The following is a 22,434-nucleotide window of genomic DNA, read 5'->3' on the forward strand; positions in this document are numbered from 1 at the left end:
CCATTCCTGATAAATCTGTGTGTTGCAAATGTTTGATTAAAACATAACAATACAGTGGGTCATCTGATGACATTTATAAACCAGGTGGTGTGAGTGGATTCAGTGACTGAAGCTTGTAATGCTTCAAGCAGACTGAAGGTTGTAATGCTCAAAGCAGATCACGATATCATGGAATTTTTCAAGTATTGTTCCTATAATATTCAAGCCAAATTTTTATACTGTTCCAAGAATGATGTAGAGACAACATAGGAGAAGCAGTCAAGGAAAGATTAAAGATATCATAGTCACTACCAAACACCAGACCATTACACAGGTTTATTCCTATCAGTGCCTTTGCTATTCAAATTAGACACATTTTCTGAACGTGCAAGTCTTTTCCAACTCATGAAAGTCAGTGAAACAGAGCCAGCTATATTTAAGACAAACCTAAATTGCATTACTAGGTATGTTGAGTACGATAACAACTGGTGGTTATGGGAAGTTAAGAAAATACAAGTTTATGACATCAAAGAATAGTAGAATATTCACTTTTCCCATACACACACATACTCAAAGTTTTTAAACCGACAGAGTTATAGTCAGCACCAGGACAAGGTCACAACATTATGCCTACAATTAATGAGTACTTATCGAAACTGTTCCTAGAAAAGTCTGTTGATTAACGACCTCCAATTGTCTCAATTTTTTTATATTTTAGTCCTGCGCCCTATTTCATAAACACAGTAATAATATTAGTTCCTAAAAAGTAGTGAAATAAAAATTAGCTATTAGTGTAGAAATTTGTGTTTCATAAACAAAGATGAAGGACTGCTAAAATAGTTCACTATTTTTATTAGTTTAATAGTCAGCTGATGGTGGGTAATATTTTGATGTTTACATTTTTGAACATTGTGTAAACATGGCTAAAAGAGAACTTAAAAACAGGATATATGAAAATTTTCTGAGGAAAATTTTGGAGAATAAAGATGTTCTGTTTGGTGCATTTTCTGGCACTTTAACAAAAGATATGAAGAAGTTGTGTTGGACAGAAATACGTGATTATGAAGTAGCAATTGGTTTAGTCACAAACGACAAAGACTATGCATACATCAGAGACAGCACTTGGCCAAATCTCAGAAACAGAACAGTGGTAAGTACTTAAAAAATATTTAAATGTAACTGTTTATAATTTTAACACTTCAATTGACTTTAAAAAAGATACGTAAACATTCTACTTTGAAATATAGGTTATGGGTTAGGTTATAGGCATGCAAGGCATGTAACAAGCATATGAAACTTCTCCCTTCCAAAAGGAAGTAGTGATTTATTTTTAAGTTTAATACAAAATGCATATGTAAGAACAACTGAAAATATTTACTGTATTACAGTGCAGTTATAGACTGTGCTTTATATATTTTTACAGGCAAAACTGGATAGGTCCTTTAAAAGTGTGGCTGGTGGTGATGTCCACAGCAAGCTGGATGTCACGGACCAGTTGATTGTGGAAATCATTGGCAGATCGTCCCCTGTTTTCAGAGGATTAGGAGTTCCTGATTCCTTTGAAGTAAATCAGGAAGTAGAAGGACACAATGCTGTTGAAAATGATATACCATGTGCAAACGTCCAGATATGTGATCACGATAATGCCAACCACTGGCATCATTCTAACGAATTGAATGTGAATGTGTATCAAAATCCTTCACCAGCTGCTTCTTCGGGAAAGACTACGAATGAAGAAATCTGTGTGTAGGCCTGCCCCAATTTTAATTAAATATTGGTATATTGTTGCCTTAAAAATATTTATTATTGCGACATTAATTTGTTTTAGGTTCAAGACCATTGAAAAAGAGAAGGGTAATCGTGAGAACCTTGGAAAATAAAAAATGTTTAGAAGAACTAAAAATAAGAAAAATGAAGCTAGAAGTAAGGAAACTGTAACTGGAGATTTGGGAAACAGAGAACCGGCTCAGTGTTGAGCATTGTGAAGTTACACAGGATATAAAAAAATGTCATTGACAATTGTAATGATGTATCCCAGCAAGATAAGACAGAGATTGTTATTGTTAACAATGGACAATATACAGTAAATTATGATGGCAATTTGCTATTACTTCAAGAATGTTAAACATTAAAAAAAAAAAAAAAAAAAGTAAATCATAAGAACACTGAAAAGTTAGGAATGGTTGGAGTTTGTTCCTAAATACTTATTTTTTAAACAACAATGTTTTTTTTTTTTCATAAAAATTATTGTACATTGTATTGACATTATATACATTAACTTAAATACATGACTTGAACATCTGGCCGCCCCACATTTTTCATTGTGAGAAGTGTTAAGTTTGTGCCTTATCTTCTATTCTGAAAATGCCTGTAAAAATATTGAAGTTTTTCTTGTGCTTGTATGATATTCTGCTGGACTTCTTCATCATTATCGTAATCTTCTAGTTGTACATGATTTTCCTCAAATTCAGTAGCAAACAACTCATTTTTTTCCAAGAAATCATTTTCTTTTGATAGATTGCTTAATACAACATAATATTTGACTATATTGCATGCAAAAACATGATGAATGCGCATATAGTTCAAACAAGGGAATTTTTCCTTCAGTTTACCTATTGCACATTCTACAACACGTCGTGATTGCTTATGTGCACGAAGGAATCTTCGTTGTGACTGATCATCCACATTTTGTAATACAGGAGGAATCAGCCATGTTTTCAAGGGATAAATAGAGTCTCCAAGAAGCACTCCACCAGGGAATGGTCTCCAACCCATTTCCATTCTGTCGAACAAAGAACTATTCCTTAGAACACGTGCATCACTTACACTTCCAGGCCAATTAGCGCAAACGTAGTAGAACTGGAGGTCTGGACCTGCTACTAACATAACATTTAACGAATGATTACCATGTCGATCAACATAAGCTTGTTCGTCTTCAGAAGGGGCATCGATTTTCATGAGGGTTCCATCCAGTGCACCACAAATGTGGCATACCTGCTATTTCACTGAACTTATGTACAATGTCAGTAACATTTTTGGGCCAACACACAGTATTTGCAAGTAAAGTATTATTCACTGCAGTGACTACTTTGTCAATTGCTCTACAGACAGTAGCTTTAGAAATATTGTGCATGTCTGCTATGCAGTGGTATTGCACACCACTACCAAGCCAGTGTAGTGCTATTTGCAGTTGTTGCTTAGGTGAAAGTGCCTGGTTCTGTGCTGTTGGATGGAATAAAAAAGGTTCAATGCTTGTGAGCACATAATTAAAAACACCACGTGTTAACCTAAAACGTTCATTGTACTCATATGTTTCCTCTAACAACGTATAGGTTTTCCTTTCTTGAAAATGTCTCGGGCGTCTTACTATTACATTATCATCTTCACTTCCACTAGAATCTGAGGATTCCATTTTCTTTGTTAAATTTTTGTACTACACAAACAGATACCACTGCTGTTCTCTAAGAATTGATGACTCTTAAAATGATTTATTATAAAGCCAAGATTGATAAATTTCAGTGCTAATAATCAGTGCAATATATTAGTGTTTGAAGTTTATGAAAAACACTTGATTTTGAACTCATTTTATCACTCATTATTAGGAGTCTTACACTACTAGTTTTATGAAACAAAACTTATAATTAGCAGCTACTTCTATGACTCCTGACTCCTAATTATGAGACTATTAAGTTTTATGAAATAGGGCCCTGGTATGAAACTGTAGGTATTCTTAACTTATTAATTTTGGTTTTAAGCATTTCTTCAGGGTGAGGAAAGTAGAAGGAAAGGAGGCTGGTAAAACGGCTGGTGAGTCTTTTCAAAGTCTTCAAGGGGGAGGGGGCTGCAAAAAAGGTTGCACAGCAGAAGAGGAGACTAAGAGTGGAAGTTGCAGAGCGTGTGAAGGTGAATGGAACTGGTGAGCAGAGAGCAGGAGTGAACGTGAGACTGGTGAGGGAAACAAAAAGTATATTAAAGGTGAGAGATAGTAAAAAGAGGAGGACTTCTTGCCACCAGGTGGCAACCCAATAGGCAGTTTTAGGGGGAAGACAGGAAGAAAAAAATGCACTGTTGGTTTCAACAAATTTTTGGCCCTAATATTCTATCCTTTGGTTTTCAAAATTTGGCTTTGTTAAAGCATAGTATATAATTAAATGGAATATCTGAAGTTAGTAGTGACTGGTTGCTACCAATTTGTTCTTTCTCTATGAAGTCATTTGGTTAGGATTAAAACTGTCATACTGTCAACAGAAACTATGTTAGGGACTTTTTTTAATCTCATGATTTGTGTACAATGGCTTAACGAAGAAAAATTATCAATATCAAACAACCAACAATTGTTACGGCATAAAACTGTTCAAACGGTTTTTGTTTTCCATCCCTCTCCCCCTTAAGATCAAATCAAATTGTTCTAATGTGTAGTCAGTTGGCACGAGTGTAAGAAAGGCATGTTTAAATTGACTTTAGTGAAGTTGAAAGCAATTGCAGACACGACAGCACTGCACAGTTGCAGATCAGCTGAAGTTCACTATACTACTTTAATATAAACTTCTATTCATGTTTTAAGAATGCCAATTAATTATGAGAGCATAAATGACATTAGGCATTTGCTTGGTACAGGAGAGTAAAATAACATTAATGGAAAACTAAAACATAAAGATATGCTAACAAGCCTACAAAAATTATCACTTTTAAGGAACACTGTAGAAAAGAATAACTATAAAAAGCCCTTAAATATTAAATTGGAAATAAAGTTATTTTTCTAGGACTGAAGAACCATATAAACCCAGAATTTCTTCGTTAGGAGTGGGCAGTACACTGCCTTATCAACTCCTTGAAATGAGCTAAAAAGCTGGTTGAGACACAGGACAGATAACTTGACTAACAGCTACAACTTCGGCCTGAAAGCTACATCCACTATACCTGATGCCTACAATCTACCTACAAATGACAGGCTATTATTATATTTTAATACATGGTGTGTCACCCTGAAGGCAGGCATTGTACGTTAGCGGCAAAGAAGTCCACAACCATGCGATGAATTAATAAATTAACAAATTATGACTTACCTCTCCCACAACATACTGTATGTCGCTGTGAGCCGGTTTCCTGAAAGCAAGATGAAAATACAGTCAGTGCCAGGCAAGCATGTGACACCTAAAGCTCATCAGCATGCATTTACATACTGCTACGTTATGTTCCCGCTAACCTCCTGAACACTTTGGTGTCAATTCATCAGTAACAAAGAGGAACTGCAATATTCACGAGCGGTGTCAATGTATCACAGTGGCCCAGCAATATCCACGAGCAATATCAATATATCACAGAGAGCAGGCAATATCCACAAACATATAATTCTGTGTCTTATGCAGATCTTTAACAATATTTAATCTCAGAAAACAACATATATAAATTTTTGCGCTATTTCTTAGCACTGCCACAGTCACAATGTTAATGGATTCTCTTATGTTGTGACAAAACTGTTTACATAAAAACCGAAATCCTGAAAACTATGCACAAAGTGATGTTTCTTACATAGCATCATGAGCCAATAAATACAATTCTGCTCAAAAATACTTGCACACCAGCACTGCAGAAAAAACTGAACCATAATACAATATACATGATACAGTTAATGGGTCATTGATACAGGATGAGTCTTTGTCTTACCATTTCATTTGAATTTCCTGATCAAGAATATACTAGACCATACCTTGATTTTTTTCTGAAATTTAAATTTCCCTGTCATTTCCCAAGTGTTCCCTGCTTTCCAGACCTGTACCAGCTTGCAGGTGTACTACTACAGTTAATTTTGCATTTTAAGTACTTCTCTGCTGAAAAGCAGGACTAAGCAAAGATTAAAAAGTGCTCAGATCCAATGGATCACTCTGTCCAGTTTGCAGCATTTGTAGCATTGCAGAACCTTTGCCCCCTGATATGCTGTAAGCATACTGCTGATGTCTACAGAGAACTACAGCACTGTCAATGACATTTGGTTATCAGTAAACATATGCTTCACAGTTCCTACTGCGTTATTCTAAAAAATTTCCCTGAGATGTCCCTGTCCAACAAAACATTATTTCCCTGTCTCATAAATCAATCTAGCAACGCTAAAAGAAACATAATAAACTACAAATACATATCTCAACACATTTAAACCACACATAACATGTAAAACTGACCATAAAATCTTTTTCCACACATCACACAGTTTTCACTGTTATAATTTTCATCAATACTATGCAACCAACACTACCAGTCTTTAATATTTAAAAATACTTAAATTTGCTCAAACAGTGAAAAAATACACTATTGATTGTGAGGATTAGATTTAATATTAAATTTTTATTTTCATTAAATCATTAATTAAATCAAAACTTTGTTGATTCATTGATTGTTTCTCCTATGTTTATTTAATTAATGATGAAAAAAGATGGCTTTCGAATACACATGAATTTGTGATTAAAATACCTACTGGTTTTAAGACATTAGATGAACACACTAGTGTTAAAAAGTAATAATGTAGATTGGTAAATTATATTTGGCAATTTCCCTGGTTTTCCAGGTTTGAAAGATACCTTTTCAATTCCCTGATTTTACCTGTTTCCCAGGTTTTACCTGTCTGGAGCAACTGATTTTTTTGTTGAGTATATTCAAAAGTTTAGAAACTTATTTTGATAAACTTATGCTACAATTAAGTCGTAACTGCCAGATTATACCTTCAATCTTCAATGAATTATACAAATTTTATTCATCTGTTTTCGATATTGTTAGAAGTAAATATTTTGTTTTAAACCATGAATTTTGGTGTTTCTGAGAAGACTGCAGGAGCAGTGTTGTAGTAATACATGTCGGCCATTGTGCTGTTTTATTATTACTAAATTTTAATTACTTTAATTGTTTAGTTATTTTAATATTACTAAAGTGTTTTCAAACTCTTTTATTAACTAAACCTCCCAGCCTAAATTAAAGTGATATTACCAACCTTCTAAATTCAGCATTTTCTGTATTGCTGCTTGGTATAGATGTACAGAATTTATTGTGAAAGCGTCCTATTGTTTTTTGCCGGGCCAATCTGACATGTTACAACCTGGATGGGTTCATCCTGAATATAATTAAAAGTGTGTCTGTTTTGGAACTCATAGCTAATGCCAAACTCTGGGAAAAATTACACAGTATATTATACTTATTTTATTTGTTACCAACAGTTTTAATACTATTGAAAGTAGGCACAATACAAATAAAAAATATTCGAACAATAAATAATCAAACACATACACTAAAATGCAGGTCAGCAGACAAATTTAAATAAACAACACAAACAATAAAAAACAAGCAATACACTATAAAAAGGAACCAAACAAATTAACAATGCAAAACAGAAAATAAACAACAAATAAAAATGGAACAATATAAATTAAAATTTTTTAAAAAATAATAAAATAATACAGCCCTAATTTTTTCATTTATAAAGAATAGTACACAATTTAACCTTAAATTGTCACTGATGGCTAGAAATTTATTTCATGATATGTTGTGAGGCTACCACTGTAAATGACCCCAAATGTCAGTCTCTAAACATGTCCGCCCATTGAAATATTGTATTTGGGCAACAATATTTTTTTTTTACTGCTGTTAAAAAATTAATATATATACACCTAATAACATATTTAATATGAATTTTAAAAAAATTAAGTTTTCTAAAGTCAAATTAGCTGCTTACGGATTTTAAAATCACGCAGCTTAACCTGCGAATGGGTGGCAAAATTGTACAGACCCAAATTACAGAAAATTATTAAAAAGGTAAAACTCATCAACAGAAATATAATTTCAGAAGGCTTTTGAGTGGCCCACCTGCAGAAAAATATAAATTATGGCGATCTGATAACAGTACTATAACACTCAAAACGTAATGACACAATAATTCTAGAAAATAAACTAAAGCTAAGAAGAATGAGTAGTCAAAATGATTCAGAAATTCTATGAAGATGACAGTAATAGTCGCAATGCAGCAGAAAAAAGAGTGCATACTTGCAATAACATTAAAAAACAGAAATGGTACTTGTTTGATTCTTAAAAAAAATTACATAAAAAGTTTCTTCAAACAAATACCTTAACAATTAATTAGATTGTCAAAGGTGATAGGGTGTTTTTGAAAAGTGAGATTTATTTTATTTTAATATTACATCTAATATTGTTACTTATTAGGGTAAAATAAAACTGCAAAGTACAAAGTATAGTCTGATTAGTTTTTATTGCAAATAACTATTTGTTTTTATGTACCTATTGTAACTGACTCTCGTGCTACAATATAAAATATAATTGCCCAAGTGGCTGATTAAGAACTGGAAGTGTGTGAGCAAAAAAGACTAAGTAAATATACCATCAGAGGGCGCAACGAGAGGCCAGACAAACTAATTTAGATTTTCCCTTAAAACAGGAGAGGGAAAGAGGATCATTATTTATTAAAGAGATACTACAAACATGTCTATAGGTATCTTGGTTTATTCCTTAGAATTTTCTATTCCTGTTAAAGATTAAATTTCAAAATAGCACTCAATGGACAGATCATACATATATGTATATATAAAAAGAGAGAATGTTACGGACGGGCCCGAAACCATATTACATGTTAGCAAAATTATTAAATTAAATACATATTAATATTATAAATGTGTAAATGTGGTATTACTTTTAGTTCCAATCATAAGACATTACCCAAACAAAACAATAAAATAATTTGGCCTTGATATATATATAAAAATTTGTAAGTTCCTGTTACTTAAGTTCACATCTTCCTATCGGTCCGTAAGCTGACACTTTTAAACTTGTTTTCACTCACGAATCGACAATTTGGTGGGGGATGGATCAAAAAGGTGGCAATAGGCCTTAGAGGACCAGGGCGGTAGTCCCTAGGCCATCGCAGAAAACCGCGCTGGGAAGACTCCCGAGAAAAACAACCAGAGCTCCGGGGCTGGCTCTAGGAGCATATATCCAAACCATTTCTTGGGTTCTTGGATTCTTGGATCCTGCCTGCAACAGAAATCCATTCTTGCGAATAAGACCTGTTTGCAGACAGTCCCGAAAAACATTGGCCTAAAAGGCATAAAAAGGTTGTGGGGGGGGGGGGGGAAGGGAAGGAAATTTAGCAAAGTAGAAAAAACACTCACCAAAGCAAGGTGGATGATGCCGTCACTCCGGACGGTGCAGCATCTTGGCTAGCCAAATCCCGACGCAGTAGATAAAGAATAATTTCATAATTTAATTTAATTTACATAAGAGAAGAAGTACTAAAAAAATAACTAATTTTTACTACTGGCTGGCTATATTATACTATCTAATCTACGGATCTCATTCCTTGTAGCACAATGATTACATAATGCGACGATCTCTGCCAGAACCCGCGTGGATGATTACCGTATACCAGCCAGAAAGAGGTCGCGCGCAGAAGTGCCGGGGCGCGCAGAAGTGCCGGGGCGCGCGGAAAGAGTCTTAGTTAAAAACAGAGTTCAGCCCCTGGAACAAAGGTTGGGGGGGTATACCGAAGGTATCCGAAGATGCCCGAAGGGGCGGGGCGAGAACAAAACACAACCCGAGTGGTTAACTCGAAGTTCGCGCAATCACTGCGCTATCTAGAGAGCAAATCCGAAAACAACCGCCTATCGACTCTAGCCAGTTCAAGATGGTGAAACCTGTGTCCTTATGCTGTAGCCAGTGCTGCTCTCTGGCGGCCTAACTGAGAGGGGGAATGGAAGTACCCATTTCAAGCACACAGGGAGCGCTGGGGGCCTTTCTCTGTCAGCCACGAGGTGATTAGTTCTAAAGGAGCTCGTTAGATAGCGTGGGTGTCTCCAAATCACACCGCAACTCTGGAGGCTGAACGGCCTTGACTCAGGTCACTCGCCCTGCTGGGTTCATGAACTTTCGATGACACTCGCTAGGGGGCGGAGTAAGAGGGGGGGGGACTAAACGACACCACTCGGTATGGGAAAACACGCCCTAACGTGACTTTCTAAGAGTGAACCTAAGACGTATGCGTGACGGGAAGAGCTGCTCTAAGCTGGGCTCTGAGAAGTGTTAACAACTCGTCCAGAGCTGTTGTATGCAAATTTAGTCACGCAGGGAATTAATGTTACAGGCCCCGGGCGTGACTGCAAGCAGGAGAAATGTCATCCGGGCTGCTAACGTCGTCTTTATACTAGCAAAAGATCAGATTGGCCCCTGAGAAAAGGTGCCTTGGGCCACTGCAGTAAAGTTTAACTAAGTAGAGTACACCAGCCTAACAAAGTCTAACTCACCATTAGGTAACCAATTTATATGGAAAATAAAATTTCCAAGAATAATTTCAAATTGTAATAAAAATTAAAAAAATGTGCCGAAATACCTAATAATTCCCTGTACACTATACCTATGTTAAGAATGTTGATTTTAGTTTGATTATTCTATGGATATATGGAGTCTCTTTAAAATATTATAATCTAACTCGTAAAGATAATTATTAATAGAATTGTAAGGCTAAGCTTAGCTGTAAAAACTAGGGATGGGCGTGTTGATTCTTCAGTGCTTCCATTCCACCGATTCTGCCAGGAATCAGAACCGTCAATTCTTCCGCCAAGTTTCAAGGAATCGTATCGTATTTAGTATGGTACTAAGCACTCTTAATAATTAAAAAAAAAAGTTTTTTCCTGAATGAAACCAGCAATTCCTGCTAAAATTACCGTATTTTTCGGCCAGAATATTGTCACAACATTTACGTAACTCACCTTGCACTTTGATTTCAAAATTTGGTAAATTACATAATAGTTATCTTATATCACGTTTATATTGGTTGCAGTTTCAGCTTATACAATTACATTATAAAAGTCGTTAGAATCAAATGAAATATTTGTTTTCCAAACTCTAGAATCATAACCGTGTTTTAACTTATTTCGTGTTGAATTACACAATATGTAAAGAAAGGAAAAGAAACAAATTAAGAATACATCAACTCATCTAGCCGAGTCCCCCATACTTTAACATTGTAAACAGCTAACACAGCGTGCAACACAACAAAAGCAATACTATCTATCATAATTTCTTTTGTTTGAAGTTTTAAAATTTTATTTTTATTTAATTTAATAATATATTTAACTAGTATGTCTGATTAATTAACTTTTTTTTGTTTGCTTCGCACATAGATGGTACATTTTGACGTGGCTGAGCACTTACTGCACGAGATGAAACACGAAAGCCTCCATATTATCGAATACTTTATCTTGTAACCTCACTTTTGTTTCTATTAACACACGTGGTTTCAATTACTATTTTTAAAGAGATCAGGTCAGTTTATTTCTACTATAGTATAGTACACGTATTTCTGTGATGTATATAACTCGTTTTTGCAGACACACACATGAAACAGTGTATTAGAAATAAAAAATCATGTCTGAAGTGTGGAAACATTTTACAATCTACCAGTTTGATGACAAATTTGCAGTATGCAAATATTGTAACACGAAAATATCTCGTGGGCCAACAAAGACCACAACCAACCTATTAAAACATTTTCGGACTCAACATAAGTATCTTGCTTTGGGGGACTCCAGTGAATGTGTGGGTGGAACCGAAGCCGTTTCTAAGTGTGAACCAGAATGTTCAACAGCTGCTGAACCATCTATAAGTACCACCTGTTCTGCATCATCCATTTCCACTGTTCTTTCTGGTCCACCACAACCAAAAATAAGTAAGAAATCTGCAAGCTTTGTGCAAAATACTCTTCCAGTATTGTTTGATGCAAAGAGCAAATTCAAGCCTGGAGATGCCAGAGCAGCAGAGATCACAAGACTGATAGGTGAAATGATGTGCATTGACAGTCAGCCTTTCAGTGTTGTAGAGAATAAAGAATTCTGTCGGTTAGTTTCCAAGTTGGAACCCAGATATAACATTCCAAGTAGAAAGGCTTTTGCAAACAAGATTATACCCGAAATGTATAATACTGTGAAGGAGAGAGTGATAGGGCAACTGAAAGATGTTGAGTTCATTGGTGTTACCACAGACATGTGGACTTCAACAGCAAATGTTGATTACATGAGTGTTTCTGTGCACTATATGGATAACGATTTCAATGCCAAAGGCTTGTGCATTGAAGTTATTCCATTCAATGAAATAAGCCACACAAAGGAACATCTGTGTAGTTTCATCACACAAACTTTGCAGGAGTGGGGCTTAAAAGAAAAAGTGACTGCGATTGTCAGAGACAATGCTCGTAACATCAGTGCAGGGCTGGAAATGTCTGAATTTCAGCATGTATCATGCTTTGCACACACCCTTCAGCTTGTTTTAAAGGATGGCTTTTTCTCCAACAAGACTGTTACAAATCTAACAGCAACATACAGAATAATTGTTGGATTTTTCAAGAACTCTTCAAAAGCATGAACAGTTGTCGTACCAGAGCATCGACTTGTTCAAGATGAACCAACGAGGTGGAATTCATCGCTCCACATGTTTAAAAGACTTAATGAGCAGAAGTTAGCTATTCTTTTAGCAGCGGCAGAACTGAATCAACCTTGTGAATTATCTGCTTCTGATTGGAAACATCTGGAAAACACAATTGCTGTGCTGCAGATTTTCGATTCAGCCACACTGGAAGTCAGTTCAGACAGTGCAAGTGTGTCAGAGGTAAGGCTAATTTTTGTTTTTTTAATTTAACTTAACATAATTATATTTCAATCTGCAAAATATAGCTACTTTCACATTACTTCTTCTAAACAAATATAATAAATGAATTGGTTTTTCTCTTCCATTTAAAATATACAGTGTTTGTTTGTATCTATGTATAAGTCTAATTATTAATATTTTTTTTAGGTAATCCCTCTTATGACCATCACTGAGCATGAGTTAATTAAACCTGCTCAATTGGGTTCATACCTTCAAGGGCTAAAGAATGACCTCCTGGCCTCATTTAAACACAGATTCAAAGGAATTGAAACAAAACAGAATCTATCACTTGGGCACACTACTTGACCCACGTTTTAAAGGTGCACCATTCAAAAACAAATATGTGTTACAAGAAGCTAAAACAAATCTTGAAGATGAAGCAAACATGGTTTTTGTGTCAAAAGTAAGTAAACACACACTTCCTATAATTTTTAATGTGATGACTTTTTCCATACATGGTTTTTACACTGGGTCATTCCATGAAAGATGACCCAAGTATAAAAAAAATTAAAATATTTAAAATTAATTGTACAGTGCATTTTTGTATTACTTAATAATCCTTTTACTATATATGCAAAATTAAAAAATTATTTGCACAGTTAAAACTTTATTTTCCAATGTTAGACTTTAGTGCTAACAGTACTGTTGCCAAAAAGGGAAAAGTACATCTCCATATTGACTACCCTGATTATCTTCCTGTTTGAGTTATGTCCATTGTTTTATGTAGACCATACTGTACAGATGTGGAAGTATTTTTAATACCATTTTGGACCAAATCAGGTGAGCATATATTGCACAGCATAAAATGAAAATATGTAATGATTTTGTGTCACACACGCAACACAAAACATGGTTAAATTAGTTTTTACAAACAACTAATTGACATATCAATGTGAAACTTTCTAGAAGTGAGGTGTGCCACATGGCCTACATTTTACTATAACAAAGTTTTCTGGCAACTTTTATATTTTTAACTGGAAGTAGTGTTGCGTGTGTGACACCGTCAAATACAAGCTTTATAAGCTTGCAACTCCAACAACACAAAAGAGATGCATTCTGGTTTGATTTCCACTATGAACTAACCTAAAAAAAAAACTTGTAACCAAGAGGATTGCATGTAACACAGTTTCTATTTGAACACCAACATTAAATTTAAATGACCATTTTTGCAAATGCCTTTGTGTGTTACATGCTGTTATTGGTTAAAATTTATTTGAGGTTAATGTTAAATCTATAACTGGTATTGTTGCAGAAGAACTATGACATCTACGAATAGGTCACAGGCTTTTAGAGAAAGGCTTAAACAAGACCCAGCGAAGTATGAAGCATACTTAAGAAAAGAACGTGAAAGATTTAAATTACGAAGGGACCAACAAAAACGTATTCAAACTGATAAGGAGTTAAAGTTCAAGCGAAAGCAAGACAGAATAAGGCAGAGGAAGCACAGAGAAAATAAAAAGTCACAAACTGTTAAGAGTAATAGTAATGTGTTGCCTGAAAAGAGTTTGTATAGAAGTAACAGATCCCTAGGGAAAGCAGTTTGTTAATTGATGCAAATTTTACCACATAGCCCAGGAAAGCGTAAAGCAGTAGTAGCAAAATTGTTAGTTGATGAATTACCAGAATATGGGAAAAGATTGAACCTGCTAAATAAAATGAAAAAAGAACATGGCCAGAGACTAAATGAAGAAACCAAAGCTAAAGTGACGCAGTATTATCTCCGTGATGATATAAGCAGAACTGAACCAGGAAGAAAGGACAAATGCACTGTTAAGAATGTTCAGTCTGGCAAGAAAGATGTTGTACAGAAACGTAATATGACGATGACCATTGCGGAGGCCTATGAAGAGTTTGTGAAGGAATATCCCGATTGAGCTTCGACCGCAATTTGTATATCCCGTTTCTACTATGAGTCATAACACATGTGTATGTCATTACCACGCGAACATGCATTTTTTGGTGGAAAGTTTGGCAAAGGAAGTAAATGTTTTCCCACATAGTACAAATGATTTACTAGCAATTCTTGTCTGTGATGTTGAAAGATTTGATTGCATGTTAGATATATGTGAGAAATGTACGTTGGCATGCAATTCTGTCAGAGATATTATAAGTCAATATGATGAAGAAACTTTGACTAATGAAATGAAATGGAAACAGTGGAAAAATGTGGAAGGACATCCCCAAATTGTTTCAGAAACTGGAACAGTATCTGACTGTGTGAAGAAAATACAGATGCAGATGATAGCAATCAAGCTACATCATATATAAAAAGAAAACAGTCTAAACATTTTAAGGATGCAAAGAAAAATGATAGGGTTCAATTTTCATTTATGTAATCAGTATATTTTTTTTCTATGTGTAATATAATATTACTTTTATTGCTATCTTGGTAAATATTTATTTTATTTTGCAACCGAACATATCTTTGTCAATTTGCAGCTGATTATTATACCAGCTTAAATACATGTCTCAAAGTGTCACACACGCAACAGTCACACACGCAACATTTGCAAAGTTAAGTTTGCATGTGAAAATATTGGTTTTGAGGAACATTGACTAGATCATCTTAAAGGTGCACATTTTATTTGTGCTACCAGCAAGTATTGATCATTTTTATCTTTTAATAAAACAGAATTTTAACATTGATTTCATTTCCATCAAAGAGGGGTGTATGCTTTTGTCACGCACGCAACAAAGATTAACAATTTTTTTTTTGCAAGTGTTATTCTCCTTAACCAATTGAAAAATTTATGACATACTTATCTAGTTGTAGGTTAATATATTATAAGAAAAAAAGTGATATTTATTATGACGTATTCATTATATAATTTTTATATTATTAAATCCACTGTCAAAATGCCACACACGCAACCATGGAATGACCCCACTGTAAATGGTAATGATTTTAGGTGGAGAACGCTCCGACAGATGAGAAGAAAGAAAGACGAACAGGCCTATGGTCTCAATATAGTAGTCTGTTTGGTCAGGCTACCAGTGAGATAGAGTCTGCAAAGAATGAATGTGATACCTACTTTTCAGAACAAGTAGTCACCAATTCCTGTGTTGCAAGCTACTGGAAGTCTAGGCCAAATTTTTCTTTACTTCAAGTTCTTGCTAGAAAGTATTTGTGCCTCCCACCATCGACAGTTAGCAGCGAAAGACTTTTCAGTACTGCTGGAAACATTTGTGATGTGAAGCGTAAAAGGCTTGATCCAGAGCATGTAAAAATGCTCATATTTCTGAACAAAAATTTAGAATAATGTTTTATTAACTCCATTAATATGTTCATGTGTTTAACTGATTGGTTTTGTTTTGAAAAGAAATTCATAATGTACCATAAGATTCTATTTTTGATTTATATACTGTTTTAATATTTCAGTTTATTTTGTAAATACACCTGAATTCTCATTTCTATAAATTGATGAAATTATAACCTTGTATTGCTTATGAATTAATTAGCATAATACAAGCAGCTGAGTTCTCATTAGAATTGCATTAAAAACTTTGTCTTGAAATAGAAGTTTGTTTGGAATCATGCTATATTGTATTTTTCCTTTTTTAAGTTCTTTAATGATTAGGTACATGGCAATTTTTTTGGTGGAATCAGAATCGGAACCGAACCTGGAATCAAAGCAATTTTTGGAATCGGAATCGGAATCTAGAAAATATGGAATCAACCCATCTCTAGTAAAAACATAAGGCTGTGTAAGGGTTTGATTAACTTACTTCAGACAATTATGCCCATAAATGACTGAGTACCTATACTAAGAAAGCAGCTCTATTACACAATATTTTTTTTTGTTAATACATAGGTAATGTGAGATTGTTTAAATTTGTGCTACAAATAAAAGTGAAACAACATGGACATACATCTTTATTTTATTACATAAGAAATATTTTTCATCAGTCCCTAACCGTATCTATCAATCCCTAAATACCTAAATTTCTCATAAAATACCACACCACATTAAGTGAAATAAAAGTGAAACAACATGGAAATACATCTTTATTTTATTACATAAGAAATATTTTTCATCAGTCCCTAACTGTATCTATCAATCCCTAAATACCTAAATTTCTCATAAAATACCACACCACATTAAGTGACTGGCCGTTTTAAGTAGGTAAACGTAAAAAATGTATCACCCATTAGAAACACTAATGAGGAAATCCAATAGCATATAAAACATAGTTAAGGAAAATTATTTCCAAAAGTTATCCTAATATTATGTAATCACCCAATTTAGGTTTAAATTCAGATATAAGATTTTTTTTTTGTGTGCATGCTATGTGCAATTTATATATGATTTGTACATGTAGAAGAGCATGTTTGGATCAGAAGAATTTGACAGTTCTGTTGTCCATAGTAAGGCACTGATGAAAGCATGTGCAAAAACAAGAGTTGGTCTGTTCTCAGTCATTTGCCTACTGATGATACAAAACCTTGCCTACTGATGATACAAAACCTAACTCATTGGAAGTGGGAAGTTCAATGAGAATGTGGACATGGTGGGAAAAAAATTAAATGTATAGATATAAACAAACTTATAACCAATTCTGAAGGCTAAAACTCTGTACTTTTAAATTCAACACCACTTTTATTTTGAGGAGAGTGCTGAAATTTAAAAAAAAAAAAAAATGCATATAGTACACAGAAAAAAAATATATTTTTAGGTTTGAAACATGCAGTTTTTTCAAATATTAATAATAATTCATTAAAGGTTCATACAAAGATTAAATATTTATGAGAAACATTACAATTATCTTAATTCAACACAAGCCAATAGGTGAAAACAAATATTTTAATAAATACCTAATGTTTCTAAAATACTAATGTTCAAATGAGTGCATTCTGTCATGCCTTTACCAGGAAAAACATATTTTTTCCCATGAAAACCAACAGAAATTTTATGCAAAGTTAAAAACAGGCAAGTAAATAAAGTTTAGTGTGTAATGAAATATACCTATAGGAAATACTTAGAAATTCATTTCAAAAGCACATTTTTAATATGGTAACGGAATGACCATAGGCCTACTACTTTGTTACAATTTTATTTTGTTGTTTGTTATATAGTTAATTGTTTGAGATGTAAATGTACCTCATGATCAAAGAAAAAGCGGGAAAACAGTTGTAACAAGAAAACTTTACAGAAAATTAGCTAGGTATGTACTTGGCACTCAGAACCTAGATAGATAATCACTTTACCAGATCCATTTATAAGAATCACATTCCTTTTCATTCAACAAAAAAATACGAATTGAACCCTTTTTACATGGGCCTTAAACTAATAAATGTTCTACCGATATCCCTGTTAAATACAGCATCCCAATCACATACCATATTTAAACGACATCTCAAAGATTACCTACTACGAATAGCTCCATACTCTGTTAATGAATTCCTCAGTGCATCTACATAAATTGCTGCATTGTTTTTTATTATCATTTTTTATTGTAACATATATTATTGTGTTATAATGTATTTTTTTTATATTGTTTTGTTAGTGTATTATGATGTTGTATTTTATTTATAATGTTACTGACAAAACCTGGACATATGTACTGTCAAATATAGGACGCTAATAAATGAAATGAAATGAAATGAAATGAAGAATTCAGAGAAAGCAAGTACTTAAGTATTTTCATTCATTTCAATAAATAAGGTAATATAGCGCTCATTTACTTATTCTGAAAGCAGGAAATTCTTTTTATTTACTGGTAAATGCCACATAACCTCAATGTTTATTTTCAAGTAACCTAATAAACTTTTATTTCCTTGTTGCAGAGGGTGCCATGCCTCTCACAGCAACTGAGAAGATGAAGCGGTACCGGCAACGGTTGAAGGAGAAAGGCTTGGGTGATGAAATGAAGAAAAAAGATAAGGAAAGAAAAAAACAAAAGTGCAGAAGTTTTACTTCTGCTCAGGTGAAGGTGCTGACAAAAAAAGAGAGAATTAATCTGAATTAAATGTAAGCTGGGAAACGTAGTTGAAGAAACTATTAATGATCCCCACAACAGTAGTGCTACCAGTCCTTATAAATCACGGGCAAAATTACAGAAAGCTGTTAAACGTGTGTCTACTCATTTACCTAATAGTCCAAGTAAGTGCAAAAAAGTTGTCTCTGAGCTTGCAGTTGCTCATGGACTTTTCATTAACACATCTTACGGGAGAAATAAAATTGAGTGTTTACAACCGGGTACAGAAGAATCTTTTAGGTATTGCATTTTATGTTCGAGATGACATTTCATGGCAATCTCCAGGATGAAAGATTATGTGATTGTTAAAGCTAAAACTGGTGAAAAAAAGTAAAATTCAGAAGAGGTTCATGATCATGACTTTAAAAAAAGCTTATGCCTTATATGAAGGAGAGTTTCCAAACATGCCAGTGCAACTGGCCAAATTTTGTGCTTTGCGACCCCAGTTTTTGTGTACCATACTAGAAACACCACACAATGTTTGTCTGTGCCATTATCACGAGAATGTGAAGTTGCTTTTACGAGCAATAAGTGAGAAACTTCCACAATATGGTATTACATATGATTTAATTAACACTATAGTGTGTAGTCAGGAGAATGAAGACTGTATGTTACGTTCATTAAACGACAGCAGTCAAAATATTTTGAAAAAAAGAATTCTGCAAGTGAAAGGGACATTTTAGTGCAAGTGGACATTGCAGAAAACTACACTGTTCAGCAGCAGAATGAAGTTCAGAGTGCTCATTGGTCAAAGGCACAAATCAAAATCTTTACAGCATAAATGTTTGGAACTCAGAAAATAGCGGATACTCCATTGTTGTTGTTAGTGATGACCTTTATGACTGTAAGTATTCTGTGCATGATTTCTTAGATGAAATAATGAAGTACATTATTTCTGCTAACCCATGTGTAGAAACTATAACATTCATGAGTGATGGAGCTGCCAGTCAATTTAAGCAGCGTTTCCTATTTTGCAATTTGACATTTTTTAAAGAACGCTATGGCGTAGCAGTCTCTTGGCACTTCTTTGCCACCTCCCACGGCACATGGCAAAGCAGTTGTAGATGTGATTGATGGAACCATTAAACGTGCAGTATGGACAGCCTGCAAAGCTGGTCAACATGCAGTCAAGAATGCAAAGTACTTTGCAAGCATTGCACGTGAACGATGCCATGGAATAAATATTTTTTATGTTTCTAGCCTTCAAATATATGAGCATAAGGATGAATTGGATCATATGTGGCCTGAAATAATTCCAGTAGGACAGACCAAAAATATACATGCTGTGATAGGTACCCATTGCTCCATACATAATTGCACATCAGCACTATTCATTATCATCCCAGAAATTGATTCATCATTTCAAAAAGCAATCTTTAACAAATCAAAATATTGCACAGAAACATGAAAAACATCGAGAGCTATTTCAAGGAGATTTTGCTTCGGTATACTATGCTGGAAAAAGAAGCACTGGTTTTTTTGTGGGCCAGGTTATTGATACTGATACGGAAACATATGAAATCTCATTTCTAAGAAAAAGTGACGAATTCGGGTACATCTTTACATTTTCAGCTAAAGAAAATAAATTTTGGGTAGAAGCAGACCAAATTGTTATAAAACTTCTGTCACCTAATATCGATCGGAGGAATAAATACCATTTTGCTTGCCCTGTCATCACAGCAGAATGAAGTTGTCATTCCGTTACCAAATAGTGTCATTCCGTTATTGTTTTGTTTATTTTTTGGATACTGTCAATAAGGGTGTGAAACATTTATTGAATATTTAATTTTTTTTCACTCTTTCTTTTCTTTCTATTATTTAATTTTTGTATGAGTTTGTATCCAGTTAGTGAGCTGAATTATTATTGTATTGTATGGGAGAACAAAATGTATGTCCAAAATGATGTCATTCCGTTACCAGCAACTGTTTTGTATACAGCCACAGTTCTGCTATTAACTAATAAATTGTAAAATGTTTAAAAATTAAGTTTTCCACTTCCGTTGAAAAACTAGTAAGTAAATATCCTCACTTTAATTTTCTAGTGGTTCAAATCAGTGTTTACAATGTAAAGATAATTCAAAACTGTCATTCCGTTACTCATGGAACTTCCCAAGTCATTTCCAGGTTTTGCATTTGTATTGTGAGGTTATTTGATAAACTGTTGAATATGTACGCTAGTATTACACTGGGTTTATAACTTCACAAGAAACACAATAAAACTACAGGGGTTTATAAAAGAAGCAAGTCACAAGACATCACTAACTCTTGAAAACAAAACTGTAAAGCCATAAAAAATTTACTCAATTTGACTTTTTTTCATAATTAACTATGTGAATCTTGGTAATTTGATTTAACAGCCACCTTTGCTTTCACTGTACAATGGTTTAACAAGTGTAAAAATGATGCATGTGATAAAAAACATTTTATCCTTCTAAGCACATTAAATGTGCGTCTTCAGAAGTTTTCGGAACACGTCACTTCACACATAGGTGGAAACGTAAGCTAACAGGCCTTATTCAAAGCTGTTGAAGATAAGGTGGAGAGGGAGAAGTCTCTTAAAGATACATGAGTGTATAAGTTATGATTTTTCTTACCATAAATATATGTACCAATATTGCTAACATTTCAACATCAAAATCAGAATTTCAAACATTTAATAAGACACTAACAATCTTAACTATTGATAATTGTCGGCTATGTCTTAAAATAAGTATGTTTAGGACCATTGAAATCATTTACATCCACCTCCACAGTTTTTATTTTATATTTAATGCAAAGAAATAATATTTAGGTAGTTAAACATATTTTGCTGCCCTTCCACTATAGTAAATATTAAGAACAGGGGTGCACTCAAACAGAGGCAATCAAAAATTTTGAAAAAGCTTTTTTTTTTATAGCCTTACATTCTTCTTATCACTGTGTAAAATGGTGTTTTGCACTATTTCTATTATTTCAATTGCTACAGCAGAATCATTTAACAGTAGCATGTTTATATTTGAAAATTCATTTTACTTTGAGTGAATCATTTTGAAATTTAATTACATATATCATTAAAATGCAGAATTGTGTTATTTAAAATCTAAACATTTTATGGAAAAAATTAGAATTTGTAATCTTTTGTAGTTTGTAAGAAAATTCAAGAAGTTCTGTCACAGGTGTGACATTTTCTGGACACATCAAATGCAGTCTCCAAAGAACACCATATTTGTGATGTTTATTCAAATTGTTACAGAAAAATACTTTTGATTACTCTAAATAGTTCATTTTACATCAAAACCTATTTTCTAAATTAAAAATTTTAATTTTTACATTTAAAGTCTTTTTTCTTGTTATGACAGTGTCAAGGGTTGTTGCTGGTGTGACAGTGTGGAACACTTTGTCCTATGAATGTCATATTGACAGTAATTGAAATACAATAACCAGTATAAATATACTAACTAGAAGTTAAAGCAAATATTTTACAAATATAACAAATATTTACCTTTAGAGTAATTTAAATGTTCAACGCAGTTTTTGGTTATCTTAGTTAACTATAAAGAAATACAAATTGATGGTCGTTAAAAAAAGTAGCTCCCATTTGCAAAAACAATTAGTACTTCACAATTTATACAACATTCTATTTTCATGATGTTTCAAAGCAAGGAGGTAGCACAGCTGATATATGTTTGTAACTGACGTAAGAAACTGTAAAAGTCCCATATCTTAATGGCAGTATCTGGTATAGTTCATCCTGTGGTACATGATGCTTGGTGTTTTAATTTATTCTATCGAAAGATCCTAGACATT

The 22,434-nt window shown here is 33.8% G+C and overlaps 1 protein-coding gene across 2 annotated transcripts in view; it reads right to left on the reverse strand.

The window, feature by feature from the left end:
- Positions 1–22,434, reverse strand: part of LOC134527742 (ATP-binding cassette sub-family D member 3) — a 141,639-nt gene that overhangs the window by 118,297 nt on the left and 908 nt on the right. For both annotated transcript variants that reach the window (XM_063360669.1, XM_063360668.1), the window contains exon 2: positions 5,046–5,085. In XM_063360669.1, coding sequence (XP_063216739.1) covers positions 5,046–5,085 — 40 coding nt within the window. The remainder of the gene's footprint in view (positions 1–5,045; positions 5,086–22,434) is intronic.

The sequence above is a fragment of the Bacillus rossius genome, chromosome 1, assembly GCF_032445375.1.
Source record: "Bacillus rossius redtenbacheri isolate Brsri chromosome 1, Brsri_v3, whole genome shotgun sequence".
NCBI lineage: Eukaryota > Metazoa > Arthropoda > Insecta > Phasmatodea > Bacillidae > Bacillus > Bacillus rossius.